Source organism: Oncorhynchus keta, chromosome 34, assembly GCF_023373465.1.
Source record: "Oncorhynchus keta strain PuntledgeMale-10-30-2019 chromosome 34, Oket_V2, whole genome shotgun sequence".
Classification (NCBI taxonomy): domain Eukaryota; kingdom Metazoa; phylum Chordata; class Actinopteri; order Salmoniformes; family Salmonidae; genus Oncorhynchus; species Oncorhynchus keta.
The window spans coordinates 39977419-39996777 of record NC_068454.1 but is presented as its reverse complement, the minus strand read 5'-3'; the positions used below and the strand labels follow the sequence as shown (position 1 = coordinate 39996777).

The 19359-nt window shown below is 45.1% G+C and overlaps 1 protein-coding gene across 8 annotated transcripts in view; it reads left to right on the top strand.

Moving 5' to 3' along the window:
• LOC118367122 (plakophilin-4) overlaps positions 1-19359 on the top strand; it is a 147870-nt gene that overhangs the window by 58928 nt on the left and 69583 nt on the right. For 3 of the 8 annotated variants that reach the window (XM_052493859.1, XM_052493864.1, XM_052493860.1), the window contains exons 4-8: positions 6704-6738; positions 11952-12089; positions 12497-12699; positions 13244-13805; positions 16367-16393. In XM_052493859.1, coding sequence (XP_052349819.1) covers positions 6704-6738; positions 11952-12089; positions 12497-12699; positions 13244-13805; positions 16367-16393 — 965 coding nt within the window. The remainder of the gene's footprint in view (positions 1-6703; positions 6739-11951; positions 12090-12496; positions 12700-13243; positions 13806-16366; positions 16394-19359) is intronic. The other 5 variants (XM_052493861.1, XM_052493867.1, XM_052493865.1 and 2 more) reach the window with 3 other exon arrangements.

Here is a 19359-nt window from a genome sequence, read left to right as displayed (position 1 = left end):
CATCAGACCAGAGAATCTTGCTTTTCATGGTCCTTTAGGTCCTTCATGGTCCTTTAGTCCTTTAGGTGCCTTTTGGCATACTCCAAGCGGGCTGTCACGTGCCTTTTTTCTACTGAGGAGTGTCTTCCGTCTGGCCACTCTACCATAAAAGCCTGATTGGTGGAGAGCTGCAGAGCCTGATTGGTGGAGAGCTGCAGAGATGGTTGTCCTTCTGGAAGGCCCTAGTATCTCCACAGAGGAACTCTCGAGTTCTGTCAGTCACCATCGGCGAAAACCTTTTTTCGCTTTGCCATTATGGGGTATTGTGTGTAGATCGATGAGGGAAAAATACAGGCATCAGGGGTAGTATGACTTTCTGGTTGGGTTGAGACCTCCCACTGGGGGAATGGAAGCTCCGGAGTGAAATGTCCCTGAGGTACAGATCTAGGATCAGCTTCCCCTCCCCCAATACTAAAGTTAAAGGGATACTTCTGGATATCTACTTCCCCAGTCAGATTAACTTGTAGAAGTCTATGGTATCTGATATACACTTCCAGTCATTGCGCAAATGATAGTTAGCAATTGTGCTAGTCAGCAACTTCCTTCAAACTGCACGCGGAGACATATTCAAATGGGATCCACTAGTTCATCTGACTCTGGGGAAGTAGCCAAAATCTTCTCTCTTGAAGGAGAAATCCACTCAACTATGTTTTGGTATGTTTTTCAATAGTCTAAATCAAATTTATTTATAAAGCCCTTCTTACCTCAGCTGATATCTCAAAGTGCTGTACAGAAACCCAGCCTAAAACTCCAAACAGCAAGCAATGCAGGTGTAGGAGCACGGTGGTTAAGAAAAGCTCCCTAGAAAGGCCAGAGCCTAGGAAGAAACCAAGAGAGGAACCAGGCTATGAGGGGTGGTCAGTCCTCATCTGGCTGTGCCGAGTGGAGATCATAACCGAACAAGGCCAAGATGTTCAAATGTTCATAGATGACCAGCAGGGTCAAATAATAATAACAACAGTGGTTGTCGAGGGTGCAACAAGTCAGCACCACTGTTGATATGGTCTCCAAAATGTTTTAAATGCCAGCAGTCAAGTTTTCAAGATCATCATGATGATGCAAAATAATTTAGCAAATGCATGTTGCGTTATGTGTCCAGTGACACTTTGGTTCTTGGTGGACTAATTATAAAAATACAGAAATATTGTTTTTGAGTGTTTTCCTTAACCATTTTTTGGGGGAAATGCAAAACTGTCCCAAGATCAGCGTCTATGGGCAACTTCACACTCCACTGGAATGGAAGGCGTAAACACTTCCCCTTTGTAGCTTACCAACGGACTGATGTGGTTGTGAGCTAAAGTTCTGCTGTCAGGTATGTTTTTGTTGTTGTAATGTTTGTGAGTATCAGCAGTTTATTGCCTGTCTCCCTCCACTAACCCAGGCTGCTGTGACTGTGAGACTGGCTATGATGAAAGCAAGAGTTTGTGGCCATGTCCCAAAGGGTACCCTATTCCTTATATAGGGCACAACTTTTGACCAGAGCCTTATGGTCCACCCCTATGGGCCCTGGTCAAAAGAAGGGCACTATAAAGGAAATAGGGTGGCATTTGGGATGTACTGTTATGCCACTTCATCTGCCATGGCTCAGTGGAGCACACCTCTCCTAGCGTCCTCTTTTAATTGCCTGCGCCTAGTTGGCATGTAAGATCGCCCTCCCCTAATTCCAGTAGTGTAAGGTATCTACAGTGGCAAGAACAAGTGTGAACCCTTTGGATTTACCTGGATTTCTGCATAAATTGGTGATCAAATTTGACCTTCATCGAAGTCACAACAATAGACAAACATAGTGTGCTTAAATTAATAAAACACACACATTATTGTGTTTTCCTTGTCGATATTGAATACATAATTTAAACATTCACAGAGTAGGTTGGGAAAAGTATGTGAACCCCTAGGCAAATTAATTCTCCAAAAGCTAATTGGAGTCAGGAGTCAGCTAACCAGGAGTCCAATCAATGAGATGAGATTGGAGATGTTGGTTAGAGCTGCCTTGCCCTATAAAAAAATACTCACAAATATGAGTTTGCTATTCACAAGAAGCATTGCCTGATGTGAACCATGCCTCAAACAAAATAAATCTCAGCAGACCTAAGATTAAGAATAGTTGACTTGCATAAAGCTGGAAAGGGTTACAAAAGTATCTCTAAAAGCCTTGATATTCATCAGTCCACGGTAAGATAAATTGTCTATAAATGGAGAAAGTCCAGCACTGTCGCTACTCTCCCTAGGAGTGGCCGTCCTTCAAAGATGACTGTAAGAGCACAGCGCAGAATGTTCAATGAGATTAAGAAGAATCTTACTGTGTCAGCTAAAGACTTACAAAATTCTCTGGAATATGCTAACTTCTCTGTTGACGAGTCTACGATACATAAAACACTAAACAAGAAAAAAACATTGCTGCACATCGGAAGTTTGCAAAAGTGCACATGGATGTTCCACAGCGCTACTAGCAACATATTCTGTGGACAGATGAAACGACAGTTGAGTTGTTTGGAAGGAACACACAACACTGTGTGGAGAAGAGAAGGCACAGCTCACCAACATCAAAACCTCATCCAACTGTAAAGTATGGTGGAGGGAGTGTCATGGTTTGGGGATGCTTTGTCTTCCTCAGGGCCTGCACAGCTTGCTATCATCGACGGAAAAATGAATTCCCAAGTCTATCAAGACATTTTGCAGGAGAATGTTAGGCTATCTGTCCGCCAATCAGACGTTGGGTGATGCAACAGGACAACGACCCAAAACACAGAAGTAAATCAACAACAGAATGGCGTGACCTCGAGAGCGGTTCAAACCAGACATCCCGAGAATATTGCTGAACTGAAACAGTTTTGCAAAGAGGAATGGTCCAACATCCCTCCTGACCACTGTGCAGGTCTGATCCGCAACTACAGAAAACATTTGGTTGAGTTTATTGATGCCAAAGGAGGGCCAACCAGTTTATTAAATCCAAGGGTTCACATACTTTTTCCACCCTACACTGTGAATGTTTACACTGTGTGTTCAATAAAGATATGAAAATGGATAATTGTTTGTTATTAGTTTAAGCATACTGTGTTTGTCTATTGTTGTGACCTAGATGAAGATCAGATCAAATTTTATGACACATTTTTATACATAAATCAAGTTATTTCCAAAGGGTTCACATACTTTTTCTTGCCACTGTAAGTAAAAACACTTTAAAGTACTAAAGTATTTTTTTTGGGGGGGTGTCTGTACTTTTCTTTACCATTTACATATTTTTGACTACTTTTTATTTTTTTTCACTACATTCCAAAAGACAATGTTATTTTTACTCCATACATTTTCCCTGCCACTCAAAAGTACTCAAGTAGTCCAATTCACACACTGATCAAGACAACATCCCTGGTCATTTCTACTGCCTTTGATCTGGCGGACTCACAAAACACATGCTTCGTTTATAAATTATGTCAGAGTGTTGGAATGTGCCCCTGGCTATCTGTAAATTAAAAATATATATATATATGTGCCTACTGGTTTGCTTAATACAAGGAATTTGATACGTAAGTATATTTTAGCAATTACATTTTCTTTTGATACTAGAGTAAAAGTATTTGGTTTTAAATATACTTAAGTAGTATTTTACTGGGTGACTTTTACTTGAGTCATTTTCTATTAAGGTATCTTTTACTTTTACTCAAGTATGACAATTGGGTACTTTTTCCACCACTGCCTAATTCTATACAATCCAATCAGCGAAATGGAAACAGCAGCTGGGTCGCCCCATGCTTTCTATCGCAGTTTTAGTAATTTATTTTTAAATCATCGCTGTATGTCTGATAAATCTGTGTTTATTTAATGAAAATAACCAATATATTTAAAGTTTATTTCTTGAGCCTTCTTTGGCCAGTGCTCAGCCCCGATTTGTTGATTTTTGATGGTCTTGAGCCCACGCCCTTACCCAGATGAACAGTCATTGGTTTATTATAATAGGATTAATTGTGACGTCATGATGTGGGCAAAAAGTTCCATCCCACGTGAACAGGCTGAAATTCCAGATTTTTTCCCAAACAGCTCTTACACAAAAAGGGCATTGTCATTTTCACAATTTCAGAGTGTCATTTCGACCTCCTAGTGTGGAAATATTGTCACGTTTTTATCTGCACACTGCCCCTTTTTTGTTATAATCAATGAAGTCCCCTTTAATATAGACCTAATGGAGAATTCAATAAATCTCATTTTTAATATGAATAAAGACTTGTTAAAGTGCCAGAATTCATCATTTTGACATGTCCCTCCATGTACCCTATGTGACTTCCAGAAAGATTTTAACCCACTTAACCCCCCAGTTTTCACCATCATTGTAAAGCCCTGTTTATTTCTGTTGCTTGAACAAAGTCATTTCTTAAGATTGATATTTATTTCCTGTGATTTAGTGAACACATTTTTTTAGGTAAAAAAACAAACCTGTCCCTCATTTTAAGGTCGACCCTTTTACGTGAACTGAACTCTCATCTTAATAAGGTGAAACTATTCGTTAAAAAAAAAAGTGTATCTAAAGAAACATTGAACATCGAATAGTCAAATCATCATGTAAAAGCAGGTGAGCTGGTTCTAATCTTTTTGGGCCATTTTCTGATGTTTTGTGGTGGAATACTGAGCGGATCAAGTACAACTTGTCTACCCTGTTACCCATAGACAGGCTAGAAATGTTTTGGCATTCAATTACCCCTTCCTGTTGCACACCACAAGCTTCCATTTCCCCCGTCACAATGGGATTTATGGCTGATTTAAGATGACATCGTCAACCCTGTTACTCTATTTGGCACTTAATAGAATCTCAAAATAATACCTTTTCTATTCAACCTCTTGACGAGAAAGAACGTGATCTTTATGACCATGTCAAAATGAGGTGAAATCAAGTGTTTGTTTTTTTTCTCACCAAGTTGCACATCTCAAAAGGCACTGAATTGGTGGAATGACCCAGGTGCATGGCAATAATGACCCGCTAGAAATTTCCTTGGAAAGCATGTGGGTGGGAACCCTGCTTTTAGGTCCAGCGCTCACAGAAGTCTTCTAGATTTATTAGAAATTACCTGAAAATTGCTCTGTTTTATATGTAATTTTCTAAGTGAAGCTGACCGGTCCAGGTGGCTGTTAGTTAAAGCTTTTATATGTTTGGACTTGGTGCGTTTTAGTTTAGTGCTGCTCTCTGCTTTGAGATAATCATGTTGAAGTGGCTGAGGTATATACTATAGTGGAGAAACTTTGGGCCTAGTTGTATGGCCTCTTACAGGCGGAGCGTGCATCCCAAATGACACCCTACATAGTGCAGAACGTTTGTCCAGAGCCAAATAGGATCGACTGTATGTACTTTGCGCCCTTGCCAAATGTAGTGCACAACATAGAGGGTAAGGTGCCCACTTGGGACACTACAACAGAGTGGCTCTCTGGTGGGCTTCAGTAGAAGTGGTCTCTTCTGTTAAGCTCTGACCCTCTCCTGCCTCAGCACTTTCCCAGGCCCATCATTGGGATGGGGCATCAGTTTGAGCTATCTGCCTGCCCACTTCTCCACTGATGCAGGACCAGCCACCACTGACCCCACCATCCATCACACTCTCCACCTATGGGTCCACTTGGCTCTGCAGTACCAGCATGCTCAGCTTGTGTCCAAAATGGCACCCTACTCCCTACGTAGTGCACTGCTCTTGACCAGGGAATAGTGAGTGCACTGTATAGGGAATTGGGTGCCATTTGGGGCGTAGCCTCGGTATTTGTCTGAGGGCCGTAATGTGTTTTAACATGGACTCGCTGTCAGGCCACCACGCTTTATACCTCCTTATTCTTGGGAGACAACTGCCCCTTTATTGCTGAGGAAATATCCACCCGCATCCATGTCATTGTTGCTTATGCTCAGCACGCAGTAGTAACTCAGAACAGGCAGATCCATGTATGTGTGCATCCATCCGCATGTGTGCGCGTCCGTCTGTCCGTGTGTGTGTACACGTGTCCTGATTGGCTGTTTCAGTCTGTTTTATTATCGGTGGGGCATTGGCATTTTTGCTCAGATATCAATTGTTTTTTTCTATTTACTTTAGTAGCAGAGCTAGCAGCTTGTCTTCAGCTTCAGAGCCTCAGACTCCATCAGGATGGATGGCCAAGCCTGACCTTTTTCCGTTTATTCTTAAAGTGTGTTTCTCAAAGACCGGCGAGGATGAAAAATAACCGACACGACCTCAGGGAAAAGGATGATCCTCCTCGTTGTCTGTCGTGGCAGTAAAGATCACCTAGAGAGGAGAAACAGCCATTTTGAATCGTATTTAAATGTTTGGTTGTAGCCATGTTATTTGTATGTTGGCATATGCTGCACTGGCCACAACTACCTCTGTTTCTATTTGGTCTGGTCTATGAATTCTCTGGTTGCATCTGAACTGACAATGTTCTTTCAATTTCATGTTTATTGTGATTTGTTGGGCTGCATCCCAAATGGCACCTTATATAGTGCACTACTTTGGGCCAGAGGCCTATTTCAGGCACACCTTTATCTCAAGCACAAGTAAAATAGGCCCATTTGTAAGCATTCGGAGGATGTCTGCTGGATATCTTCTATATGAATTTAAACAAGTGTCCTGTTGAGAACATTCACTTTCTGTCTCTTATTTGTCCATGTATCTAAGACCTTCTCTCTCTTTTTGTCTTTCAGCTCGTCTGAGAAGTCCCTCCCCTGGAGATCTGCAGGTATGGTCTGATCATCCTTCCCTACACCATGTTTGACACGTTCCCTATTCCCTTTATAGTGCACACATTTTGACCAGTACCTAAAGGCCTCTGGTCAAATGTAGTGCACTATATAGTGAAACTCTAGGAAGAGTCTAGTGTTTCCAAACTTCTTCCATTTAAGAATGATGGAAACCACTGTGTTCTTGGGGACCTTTAATCCTGCAGATATTTTTTTGATACCTTTCCCCAGATCGACACAATCCTGTCTTGGAGCTCTACGGACAATTCCTTTGACCTCATGGCTTGGGTTTTGCTCTGACATGCACTGTCAACTGTGGGACCTTATATAGACAGGTGTTTGCCTTTCCAAATCATGTCTAATCAATTGAAATTACCACAGATGGACTCCAAGTTGTAGAAACATCTCCAGGATGATCAGTGGGAACAGGATGCACCTGAGCTCAATTTCACAGTCTCACAGCAAAAGGTCTTAATACTTATGTAAATAAAGTATTTTAATTTAGAAAAAGTTAATTAGCAAAACTTTTTTCACTTTGTCATTATGAGACATTGTGTGTAGATTGATGATAATTTTCCGTTATTTAATCAATTTTAGAATAAGGCTGTAATGTAAAAGATTGTTTGAAAAAGTCAAAGGGTCTGAATAGTTTCTGAATGCACTGTATATACAGCACCACTTTCACGAAATTGATCGTTCCTACAGACAATGAGTCAGGTGGCTGTGGCTTATATAAAAGCAGGGCATTGAGCCATTCAGTTACTGTTTGATTCAATGTTAGAATGGGCAAAAACGAGTGACCTAAGCGACTTTGAGCGTGGTATGTTTGTCGGTGCCAGGCGCGCTGGATCCAGTATCTCAGAAACGGGCGCCCTCCTGGGCTTGGGCTTTTAAGGTGCGACAGTGTCTAGGGTTTACCGAGTATAATGCGACAAACAAAGAAATATCCAGTCAGCGGCAGTCCTGTGGGTGAAAACAGCTTGTTGATGAGAGGTCAAAGGAGAATGGCAAGAATTGTGCAAACTAATAGGTGGGGCCACTAGCGGCGCAGTACAACAGTGGTGTGCAGAACGGCATCTCGGGACGCACAGCTCGAAGATCCTTGTTACTAATGGGCTATTGCAGCCTCCGGGTTCCATTCGTACAAGCTGAAAACAAGAAAAAGCGTCTCCAGTGGGCTCTCGATCACCAGCACTGGACAAGTGGAAAAACATTGCGTGGAACATGACTGCGAGTTCAGTTTATTTGAGTGGCCAGCGAAGTCCTCAGACCTCAACCCGACACAGCACCTTTCGAGATGAGATGGAACGTTCTGTTGAGTGTACCGCCGTCCAATCTGTAGCAACTGCGTGATGCCCTCGCGTCAGCATGGACCAACATCCCTGTGGAACGTTCCTTACACCTTGTAGAATACACCGAAGAATTCCGGCTGTTCTGGAGACAAACGGGTTCCCGGTACTAGATGTGCTCCTTCAATGAATGACAGAATATCTCCTGTTTGGTTAAATCGAGTTGACGATTACACAGATGGCAGATCAGCTCATGAATAACGGAGAGATGAAGAGAGGTAATGGGTATGTTAAATAAATATTAATGTCTACTCATACCGTTATACCGTTATTGACAGCAATACGAGACAGTGCTGGGAAATGTTATAGCTGTTCTTTGACATGCATAGGCGAGTGGAGTCCTTCGATAATGCATCGTATTGGATTACAGAATAAAGTTAAGAATTTTCATGCGAGACTGTTAGGATTTTGTGTTCCAGTGGGATTCGGACTGGTTAGGGAAATAGCCTAGGCTTTAGGACAGGAGGAGATGTATTTTTCTCTCATGCCTCTTTGAATTGTTATCAGACTTCATGTCTGTGACAGATGCCTATCACATTTGTCACTGTCTGACGATTCACAATAACGGCTCAAAGAGGCACATGTTATTGTATAGGATATACAGTGGGGGTTTCCTGTTGGGTTTAACTGCATCTGGCTCACGTGTAAATGTTGTAATTTACGGGGGTCATTTCATTATTTCGGGAAACGTAAAGAATTCCCTGTTCCCTGGACAGTCCCAGGATCCCAGTCACCCATGTTAATCCCTACTACTGACTGCCTTGATTAGTTTCTTCTGGCACATTTCGGATTCAATATTTCTCTTTAGCTACTCCCACTCTCTGACAGTAACACTTTCCCCCCACTCCAACTCTGTTTATTTAACACGGACCACAGTGACTTTGCTGCTGCTCAAATTGATAATGAAGTCCATTTTACTAATGTATTTCAAAGCTTATTAATTGTATAATGGCACTAAGTGAATCGCTGCAGCCGTCATTAATATTGTATTGTGGTTCTTGTCAGACTGACCCTACGGGGTTATGATTGTACATGTGCACTGTTACATTGCTTGTCTCGGTATTGTTTGGAATTTTCCACTCGCTCCAGTCGGTTCATTGCTGACAAGCACGACTAGCAGACGGACACAGTAAGAACAAGGACATGAGTTCCAAATGGCACCCTATTCCATAAAGTGCACTACTTTGGACCAGGGCAAATAGGTGGCCATAGAGCCTACTTTTTAAAATAAATATTGATTTCCTCATTGTAGATGAGAAATCATCGTTAGTCACAGTAACGTATTTATTCTAATCCAAATATGAAACAGAAATGATAGCTGGTGTAGATATGAAGTGAGAGGCTGCCTGTCTGTGGAAGAGGAGAGGTTATTGATGTTCCTCTCCAGTTATAATCAGCTGTCTAGCCATAATGGTCAGAGTTCATATACAGGTAATTACTTTGTCACCTGCGGCACTCCTCAACCACTTATTACGTTAACAGAGCCTGCGTCCCAATTGGCACCCTATTCCCTATATATAGTGCGCTACTGTTGGCCAGAGCCCTATGGGGGCTCTATTGGGGCTCTATTGTCAAAAAGTTGTGCATTATAGGGAATAGGTTGCCTGTGACTGTGCTGTCCACATTCACAAGGTTAAAGAAAGGCTCTCTCTCCACAGTAACACTTCCTCTTGAAATCCACAGGCTGGCGACGGGCGGACCTGCCGGGGGCTCGGGAGGGCAATAAGCAGCCCAGCCAGCAGCCCAGCCAGACATAGTCATTACCCTTTACAGCAGCACACTGCAGCTAATTTCACTCCAATCACACTCTCTCACCCACAACACTCTACGGCTGCATTCCCAAATTGCACCTTATTCTTTAACCAGAGCCCTGGTTAAAAGTAGTGTACTAAATAGGGAATAGGGTGGCCTTTGTGACGCACATGCACTTTAATCCCACCGTTCTGGAGGAGGGGTGTAACCCTCTCTTTCATTGTGTACCGTCTCATTTCTCAAACGGGGTCAAGTCTCTGTAGCGATGCCCTGAGGGCAGAAATGTCACATTTAAGCTCCAGTCACTGTCTACCTGAAAAGTTACTCCTAATATGCTATGAGGAGTAGGAGGGATGAGTGAAGCTTTGTTGTAGTTGTTTATGGGGGAAAAAAGGTTTCTGTTTGTTCAGAAGTGACACCCCATTCAGATAATTTTCCATTGTTCTGTAAATACTGCTTTTAACGGTTTAGTTTATCTTGCGCATACATTTTTCATGATTTCCGTCACGATGGAAATCAGTCACACGGCAAACGTGGCCTTTTGAAAGATTTAAGTGTCCGCCGCGCCGCACACAGTGGGCAAGTCAACCATAATAATTGCAGCAGCAGAATTTATTGAGGTGCCGTAGCTGCAGTCAACTCATGCAACAAGAGGCGGCGTTGAGCTGCGGAGACGGCGGGCTCCTGGCAAGGAAATAGGTTACTGAGACACTTACAAGCCAGAAAGGAACAGCAGAGTGGCTCCTCCATGGAATTCGGCCTCCCCCCTCATCCATATGCCAGCCAACAATGCCCCTCCCTCCGGTTCTGACTGGCTAGCTATTGGGTTCTGACATCCCATTGTTGCAGCTATTGCAGTGGAGCTCATTCACGCAGGTCACACTTAACTCGATTTTGATTGTGGAGCAACATTGAGCAGCAGCTTATGAGAGACTTTACTGTGGTAGTTCTCATGGGCTGTGACCTAAATGGCACCCTATTCACCATACAGGGCACTACTTTTGGCCAGAGCCATGGCTCTAATATAGCGACTAGATTGAATGTTAGTTTGGAAACGGTTTTGACGAGGGTCCCGGCACAGCAAAATAGGACAGTCACAAATGTCTCTCCTATGAGTCAGTATGATAATTAACTTAATTTACACGAGTGTGGAATTTGTTATTGCATCGACGCGAACTCCTTTAACTCCTACGTCTCCTATATGCACCGAGTGTACAAAACATTAAGAACACCTTCCTAATATTGAGTAGTACAAAAGTGTTCCACAGGGGGTCAAGCTGGCTGGATGTCCTTTGGGTGGTGGGCCATTCTTGATACACACAGGAAACTGTTGAGCGCTGAAAACCCAGCGGCGTTGCAGTTCTTGACACAAACGGGTGCGCCTGGCACCCACTACCATACCCTGTTTAAACCGGTGCGCCTGGCACCCACTACCATACCCTGTTTAAACCGGTGCGCCTGGCACCCACTACCATACCCTGTTTAAACCGGTGCGCCTGGCACCCACTACCATACCCTGTTTAAACCGGTGCGCCTGGCACCCACTACCATACCCTGTTTAAACCGGTGCGCCTGGCACCCACTACCATACCCTGTTTAAACCGGTGCGCCTGGCACCCACTACCATACCCTGTTTAAACCGGTGCGCCTGGCACCCACTACCATACCCTGTTTAAACCGGTGCGCCTGGCACCCACTACCATACCCTGTTCGAAAGGCACGTCTTGCTGATTCAGCCTCTGAATGGCACACATGCACAATCCATGCCTCAATTGTCTCGAAGGTTAGAGACTGATTTTAAAGCTGTCTCCTCCCCTTCATCTACACTGATTTGAAGTGGATTTAACAGGTGACATCAACAAGGGATTCACCTGGATAGTCTGTGTCATGGAAAGAGCAGGTGTTCGTAATGTTTTGTGTACTTAGTGTATTTTTCCCATTTATCAGACACTTTTATCGAAAGTGTCTAACAGTAGTGTGTACATACTGCATACATTTAGTATGGGTGATCCCAGCGGGAATTGAACCCACGATCCTGACGTTGCAAACGCCATGATATACCAAATAAGCGACACAGGTAACACTGACTTTGTCCTCCCATTCTTTCCCAGATGCCTCGACCTCGCGGGACACCAAGTCTCGAGTGACAGACACCTCTCAGTCGCCCACCTACCGCCTCCGAACGGAGCAGGAGCAGGAGCAGGTGGCCCTGTACTCCCCAGAGCAGACCTCGCTCCATGAAAGTGAGGGTCTGTTACTAATGCAGCCCCTCTGTTCTACACTCTCTCCTCTCTCTGCCTCCCCCGTCAAGGCTGTGCCACTCCCCCTCTCTTAGCCCCACCAGAGTCGGAGCCCTTTAATGACGCTTTGAAGTGTTCTGCTTGGCCTGAGAAGCACATGTGATGTGTATAGTTTTAATGAGCCAGTGTATGGCTCCAGTATGGAGGGAAGGGAGGTGGAAACGGACACTCTGTGAGGTCATTAGTACTGTGTGGAATAGCTAAATGTCATGTAGTGCTTTAAGGACACTCACTCGGTGTGTCTCTCTCTCTCCTTCTGCTCGCTCTATTTCTCTCCTTCTGCTCTCTCTCCCTCCTTTCCTTTCTCCTTCTGCTCTCTCGCCCTCTCTCCTTTCCTTTCTCCTTCTGTCTCTCAGGGTCTACAGGGAACTCCCGCAGCTCCACCCAGATGAACTCGTACTCGGACAGTGGCTACCAGGATGCCAGCAACTACTACGGCAGCCAGAACCAGAATAGTCTGGCTAAGACTGACCTGAGGATGCCGCGCTCTTACCCGGGCACAGGCGGCACCTCTACCCTCCTGAGGAATGCCAGGGCCGAGGGCCAGGCCCAGGTTCAGGTAAGCTCACAGAGCTAGAGGGCACACTGTCTGCAGCAGTCACGGGCCATAGAGTTGGATAGAGGGCACACTGTCTGCAGCAGTCACGGGCCATAGAGTTGGATAGAGGGCACACTGTCTGCAGCAGTCACGGGCCATAGAGTTGGATAGAGGGCACACTGTCTGCAGCAGTCACGGCCATTGAGTAGGATAGACGTTTGCACTTGGCCACACTCGGACTGAAGCCATTTTTAGCCATCAATGGCATTGTCTATGCGGTCAGAAGTAGCCATGGCAAAGATAGGAGATGAGCTCTCTAATACATCTCTATGGTCATGATTAATATACTGACTGCCACAGAGCACACAGATGCTACTGCTGGCTGAGAGATGGGAAGGAAGTTAGAGAAAAGCGAAAAATATATCCTTTAATAGTCCCATAAGATACTAGACACTTTCTGTGAGGATGTAAAATATCACAGAAAAAATATTTTACGCCTCTATTAAATGTGATGCTGAAATGTGTGGTAGTTGCTCAGTAGTTTTGTCCTCGTCTGTCCTGACAGGCCCCTGTGTTAACCGCCGCAGCGCCGGGTCGAGCCATGAGGAGGGTGAGCTCGGTGCCCTCCCGGACCCAGTCCCCGGCCTATGGCAACAGTGTGTCCCCCTCACGGGGCTCCCTGAGGGCCACCATGGGGAGTAACTACTGCTCGCCCATTGTCACAGAGCCCAAGCCTCTCTCCAGTATCTTCTCCACCACCCTGCCCTCAGCCCAGCGCGCCGGCTCCCCTTACAACACCCAGAATAGTTCCCCCGCCGCCCTCCGCCGCATGGGCAGCGCCAACTCCCGCTCGGGCAGTGCCAGCCGCACCACTTCACCATACCAGGCCCTGGGGTCAGCCTCGGTGCGAATGGGCTCCCCCCTAACGATGGTGGACGGCCCCTTACCCCTCACCCAGCAGCCAGGGGGGTCGGCGGCGTCTCCAGGGCGCTCCAGCATGACGGCCCAGCCCCAGCACTATGGCTCCACCTTGCCTCGCTCGTTGATCCACCACGATGCAGACCCCTACGGAGCTCAGAGCTACGACGTCTACGAGAGGATGATCCCACGGCCTGACAGCCTCACAGGTCAGCTCTTCTGTCTTCTCCTCCCTGCTACCCCCCCCACACACACACACACCCCACTCCAGAAAGCTAGAGTGGGTGCGCTCACTCTATCCAGGTCTCTACTCTCTCCATTAGATAACACATGCATACCTTCACAGGGCAGGAGATAATGTCTGCTTCTCAAATGGCGCCCTGTTCCCTACAAGGTGCATTATTTCTGACCAGAGCTCTGCGAGACTACTGCCGCCTCTGCCTCCTTCACTCAGTGGCTAGTTGTTGAGCATATGCTACACTTGGCGATAGCCAGTCTGTCACAGGAGCACAGGTCAACAATTTATGCCTGATAATAAGTAGATTAAGGCCGTCTCCCCGTAATCGGAGACAGGCTCCAGTCTGTGGCTCTGCTGTCAAGCTTTTCCGTTGGCATGCTGCGGCACAAAGTGAGTCACTGCGCCCAACCTCGAGAGCCCTAATTTTGACCAGATCACTGTTGACCTTGGTCAGGCGCTGGTCACAAGTAGTGCACTATATAGGGAATAAGATGCCATTTTGGGACAAAAAGCCTGTGTCTGTCTGTGGCACGGACCAGGGCCAGCCCCTGCCTCATGTAGACTGGCGTCCTTAACCACAGGCCACCGTTTGAAAGGAAACGCCGGAGGGTTTGGCAGGAGATCGATCCGATCCGTATGATCGTGGATGGGTATGTATGTTTTCCAGCGACTCACACAGTTGGATGTATTGCCAGTGTACTTGAATGCATGCAAATAGGCCTATATCCACTGAGAGAAACTCTGTGCTAGAGGTACTAGATTAAGACTGGAGTTTCTTAAGCAAATAGTGGAGCAGAAGAATAATTTACAAAGACTTTGTTGTTTGTGTAGGTTATCTGATTTTTATCCCAAGTACATAGATGATTTCCAGTTTTTTAAATTGTATATTTCCACGCTGAGGTTGGAATAATACTGTGGAATTGTGTAAATGATGATAATGCCTTTTTAGTGTAAGAGCAGTTTGAAAAGACTGCCTGAAATTTCAGCGTGTTTTAGTGGGAGAGAGTTTTGGCCTGCTTGGTGACATCACCCGGCGGTAAATGAGTTAATAGTTGAAAACCTTTATGCCAATAACAGCTAGTTTTCAGTTTTCCCCTTCCCCACTCAGACCTATTCCATTCAGTCCCAGAAAAAAATCTTTCTTGAGCAATTGCTCTTTGCCAAGAAGCTATTTTTTTTCTTTAGGACCATTTTAATTGAAGACAATTACAAAAAGGTACTTAATTGTTACCAGAAATGATTTGATATTGAGATTGGATTTTGTTTCCCCTGTCAACTTCATTAAATTTGCAATGAGTCGTTAAGCAACGGGTGCAAGCATGTCTGCCTGCCTTCCCCCTGAGATACAGAGAACATCAGTGTGCTCTGGTTGACAGCTCCACTAAGTAATTCATATGTTGTGTGTTGATTGATAGATCTGTTGTCGTTTCTCTTTGCGGGTGTCAGCCATAGGAGTCTGACTTGACATTTCAATGCCGGTAAATATGAGCTGCTTGACAGGGAGTCTGAAGAAAGAATGGTAGAATAATGGTAGGCTTTTCTTCTTCCACTGCGTCAGAAGTGAGCATTTGTCACTGGTTTTGTCGTTCCCGTCTGAGACGTGAGGGTTGGGTAGGGCGTGTTATCTCTACTTTTCGGTCGTGTTTTTGTTCCTCTTCGGAGGGAAGAACACTGTGGTGCGTACAGTTTGTAGGAAACGCCGTTCTATAATTCCTCACGACAGGGATTCTGTTCTTGGTACAAAGGCTGTAATGGGAGAACGAGACCCAGCTGATTCAGAACGTGTAAGCGGCGTGCTGTGTCCCGACTGGCACCCTATCCCCTACGTAGTGCACTACCTTTTGACCAGAGCCCCGGTACACTACATATGGAGTAGGGCGCCGTTTTGTTCTCCACACCAGAATAATCTTCTGATATTTTGAGGCTTTTTTTTTTTTTTTAATGTATCATTTGAGGTTTAATTGATTAGTTTTCCATTGAAGGCTAGAAAACAAAAATGCATTCCCAGAGTTTATTTTTGAAGAGAGCGGGAAATGATTCTCAGCTATTGCGGGCCAGCCACATCACTACAGTAAGAGTAATGGCTCAGCCGATGTTAAATTGTCCTCTTCCTTTCAGTCCAAGAACTCTTCCATTAGCTGTTTTTAGATGTCTGCTCTAGATAAGAAGGTAGGTAAGATTATGAAAAATGGCTGCTATTCCAAGGCACACGGACCATAAAAGGAGAGGCACATTACATATGGTTGCTGTTTTCATAATGGGCTGCTTTGCGGATTGGTAATGTATACAGTCAATTTACGGTACTAGGCCTATGACATTTTACTGAGAGTCTTCCGTTATTTACTGTATATACAGTCTATGGTTCCCGCCTTCAAACTAATAATCATATGACTTTGTTGTGTTTCTTTTTAAAAATTATTTCAGCTGTCCAAGTTAGTCCAGCAATATTTATCCAGGTTTTTATTGTGAAAAGGTTGATTTAATGTGTTGTGTTTTTGACCAACTTTTCCTGCGGCCATTGGATATCTACAGAACCCCTGGTCGATGATGACCTTCAAGGTGAATTCTAACTTCGTCATGATCCTCCACCCCTCTTATAATGCGTTTGACTCCGAGGTGATGTTTCTCCTAGGCACAGATCTCGGATCAGCTTACCTTGCCCCAATCCTAGCCTTAACCGTTAGTTGGGGAAAATGCTAAACTGACCCAAGATCAGAGTATAGGGGCAACTTCACCCGACTCCGTGGCTGTATTCGCATCAGTGTCTTAGCATGGCATGTGTGGGTTACTACGTGTTACCTTTTTTGTTTGTAGTATGATCCTAATGTCCAATCTATTACCTTTTTACAAGCATTAAAACCCCATTCACATATGGGAGACGTTTAAAAGGCTATGGAGAAACGCCGTCAAGTGAGGAGTTATCATTCCCAGACCAAGTAAGTCTGTGGTTTCCCCATTTCTTTCCCGTTACATTCTTGCACTGTTGTAAATCGGGGCCCAATAATGATAATCTCTGCGAGGCCGTTATATCACTGCAGTACTCAGTCTCTCTCTCTCTTTGCTGATGGCCATAATCCACATCCTCTACGATGACTGATATCTCATGGCTTTTTAAACCTCTTCTCTGAGGTGCAAAGTCTGTAGACACGTTGGCCACTGTGGCCCGTCCAAGCCCAATTAGGTCTCTCTGATGTCTGCCTCTGTCCCAAACCCTCATGCCTCCTCTCACCTAGCTGTCCCCATAGAAACTAGCCGACACAAAGTCACATACTGTATGTCCTTTGATGGCAGCATTGCACGGCTCCTCTCCTCATCTGGGTCAGGACAGCCTGAGTGACCCGTGGATTATGTCAGATGCTTGAGCAGCTGTGGCAGCAGTGACTGGGATGTTGGCGTTCACATGCCCGCACTCGTTGGCGTTCACATGCCCGCACTCGTTGGCGTTCACATGCCCGCACTCGTTGGCGTTCACATGCCCGCACTCGTTTGGCGTTCACATGCCCGCACTCGTTGGCGTTCACATGCCCGCACTCGTTGGCGTTCACATGCCCGCACTCGTTGGCGTTCACATGCCCGCACTCGTTGGCGTTCACATGCCCGCACTCGTTGGCGTTCACATGCCCGCACTCGTTGGCGTTCAGTTGGCAAATGCCAGCTAAAACCTGAGCCTGCAGATTGGCTACAGCTCCCTCTCTCACTTTGGCCAGATCCAGACCACCATCCTCCCTGCTCCCCCCAAGCTCCAGCATTGGCAGGAAGTGATCTCTATGGAAAAACGTTCCTGTAATTATGTCCGATGTCCATTTCAGAGCACCGGAGGAGAGCAAAGGGAAATGTGGATCAACAGCATTTTAGGCACAGCCTACGCCTAGTAAAGCCTTATGCTTTGGTTTACGGAAAGAGTGGCGTTTACTTATAGCCTGCTGATTTCCATACTTACGTTAGTAATCTTCTGCATGACCGAGAGCAGATCAGATTGTCTTAATGGATTTCGTCATTTCTTGCCCCTATGTTGGGAAAAGTTTTAGCAAATTATTTTGGCTCAGGAATGTAAGTCCGCTGCATCCATTTTTTAAAAAATGTTTGTTTCTGCAGAGTCAGTGTGCCAAATTGCCACCTCCCTACAGCACGTCTAGCCAAGTGCAATCTGTTCGGGCCACGGGAGGAAGTGAAGGCAGCGTTAAACGAGTCTAACACACCATGAATGTTCACCATTCATATATTATTTTCAGAGACAATTCGCAGCTGCTTTAGAACCTGACTGCTGCGTTTCACCAGGGAGCAGAATAAAGGCACTGGGATTAGTGTGTGCTAAGGTTTATAATGGTACTGTTTAGTTAGAGAATGGGGGAGAGGGCGGTGAGAGAGCCTGCAGAGCGGAGCGGGATGGATATGCATGGAAGCTCCTGTCTCTGGGAGATTCCTTCCTCTCCTCCTCCTTTCCCCCCCCCCCTCTCTCTTTTCCTCTCCTCCTCTTCTCCCCTCAAGCTACGGTTCTACTGAAAGCCCTCATCATGTCCAACGGATAAGCCGATTTACTTGGCTGTGGCGGGCTGTGATGTGGTGTCCAACACCGGCTCGTTGATATTCCCCTTCTCTAATCAGAAACCTTTCAACAAGAGAAACCCAAGCGAATTACTGCCAATCGAAACGCCGTTGTCTGAAGCGTTGCAGATTGACTATATGAGCCTGCGCCACCGCCTGGATGTGTCACCACAGCAGCCCACATCAACCTCTCCAATGACAACCCACTGGGCACACCACATCATTTCACGAATTGCAAAAGTGATATTGTACTTGGTTGTCAATGCAACCAAAAATCAACATTTTGAAGGAGATGTATCTTTTGTGCCACTTAGTCTGGATTTAATTCCAGTTTGTCGACAAATTAATAATTGATATGTTGGATTCACGTCTTTGTCTCAACCAAGAATCAAAGTGAAAGAATAGGACAAAATCAAGTCAAACGTTGTGTGAATTTTCTGAACATTTGTTTTAGTCTTATTCTTTAACTTTGATTTTTGGTTGAGATGGGAATCCAACATTTTAATTATGAATTTGTAGATGAACTGGAATTAAGTCAGTGGCACAGTGTTGGATTCACGTCTCACAAAAGAAAGACCTAGCAAAGCTGCAGCTGGCTCAAAACACACCTTGCCCTTAACTGCACATACACAGCACTAACTTCAACAACATGCATGCCAGTCTTTCCTGGTTGTGTGTTGATGAGCGATTAACTGATTATCTTCTAGTTTTTACGAGAGTTATTGCTGTAATGAAACCTCCAGATTGTCTGCATAATCAAATAACATCCAGCTCAGACACCAATACATATGCCACCAGGGGTCTCTTCACAGTCCCCAAGTCCAAAACGAATTCAGTACAACGCACGATATTATACAGAGCCATGATCTCATGGAACTCCCTTCCCTCAAGCAAAGAGACCATTCCAAACGTCTCATGGAACGACGGGGACTGTGAGGGGACACGCACCAACACACTAACACAAGATTTTTTGTTGTATT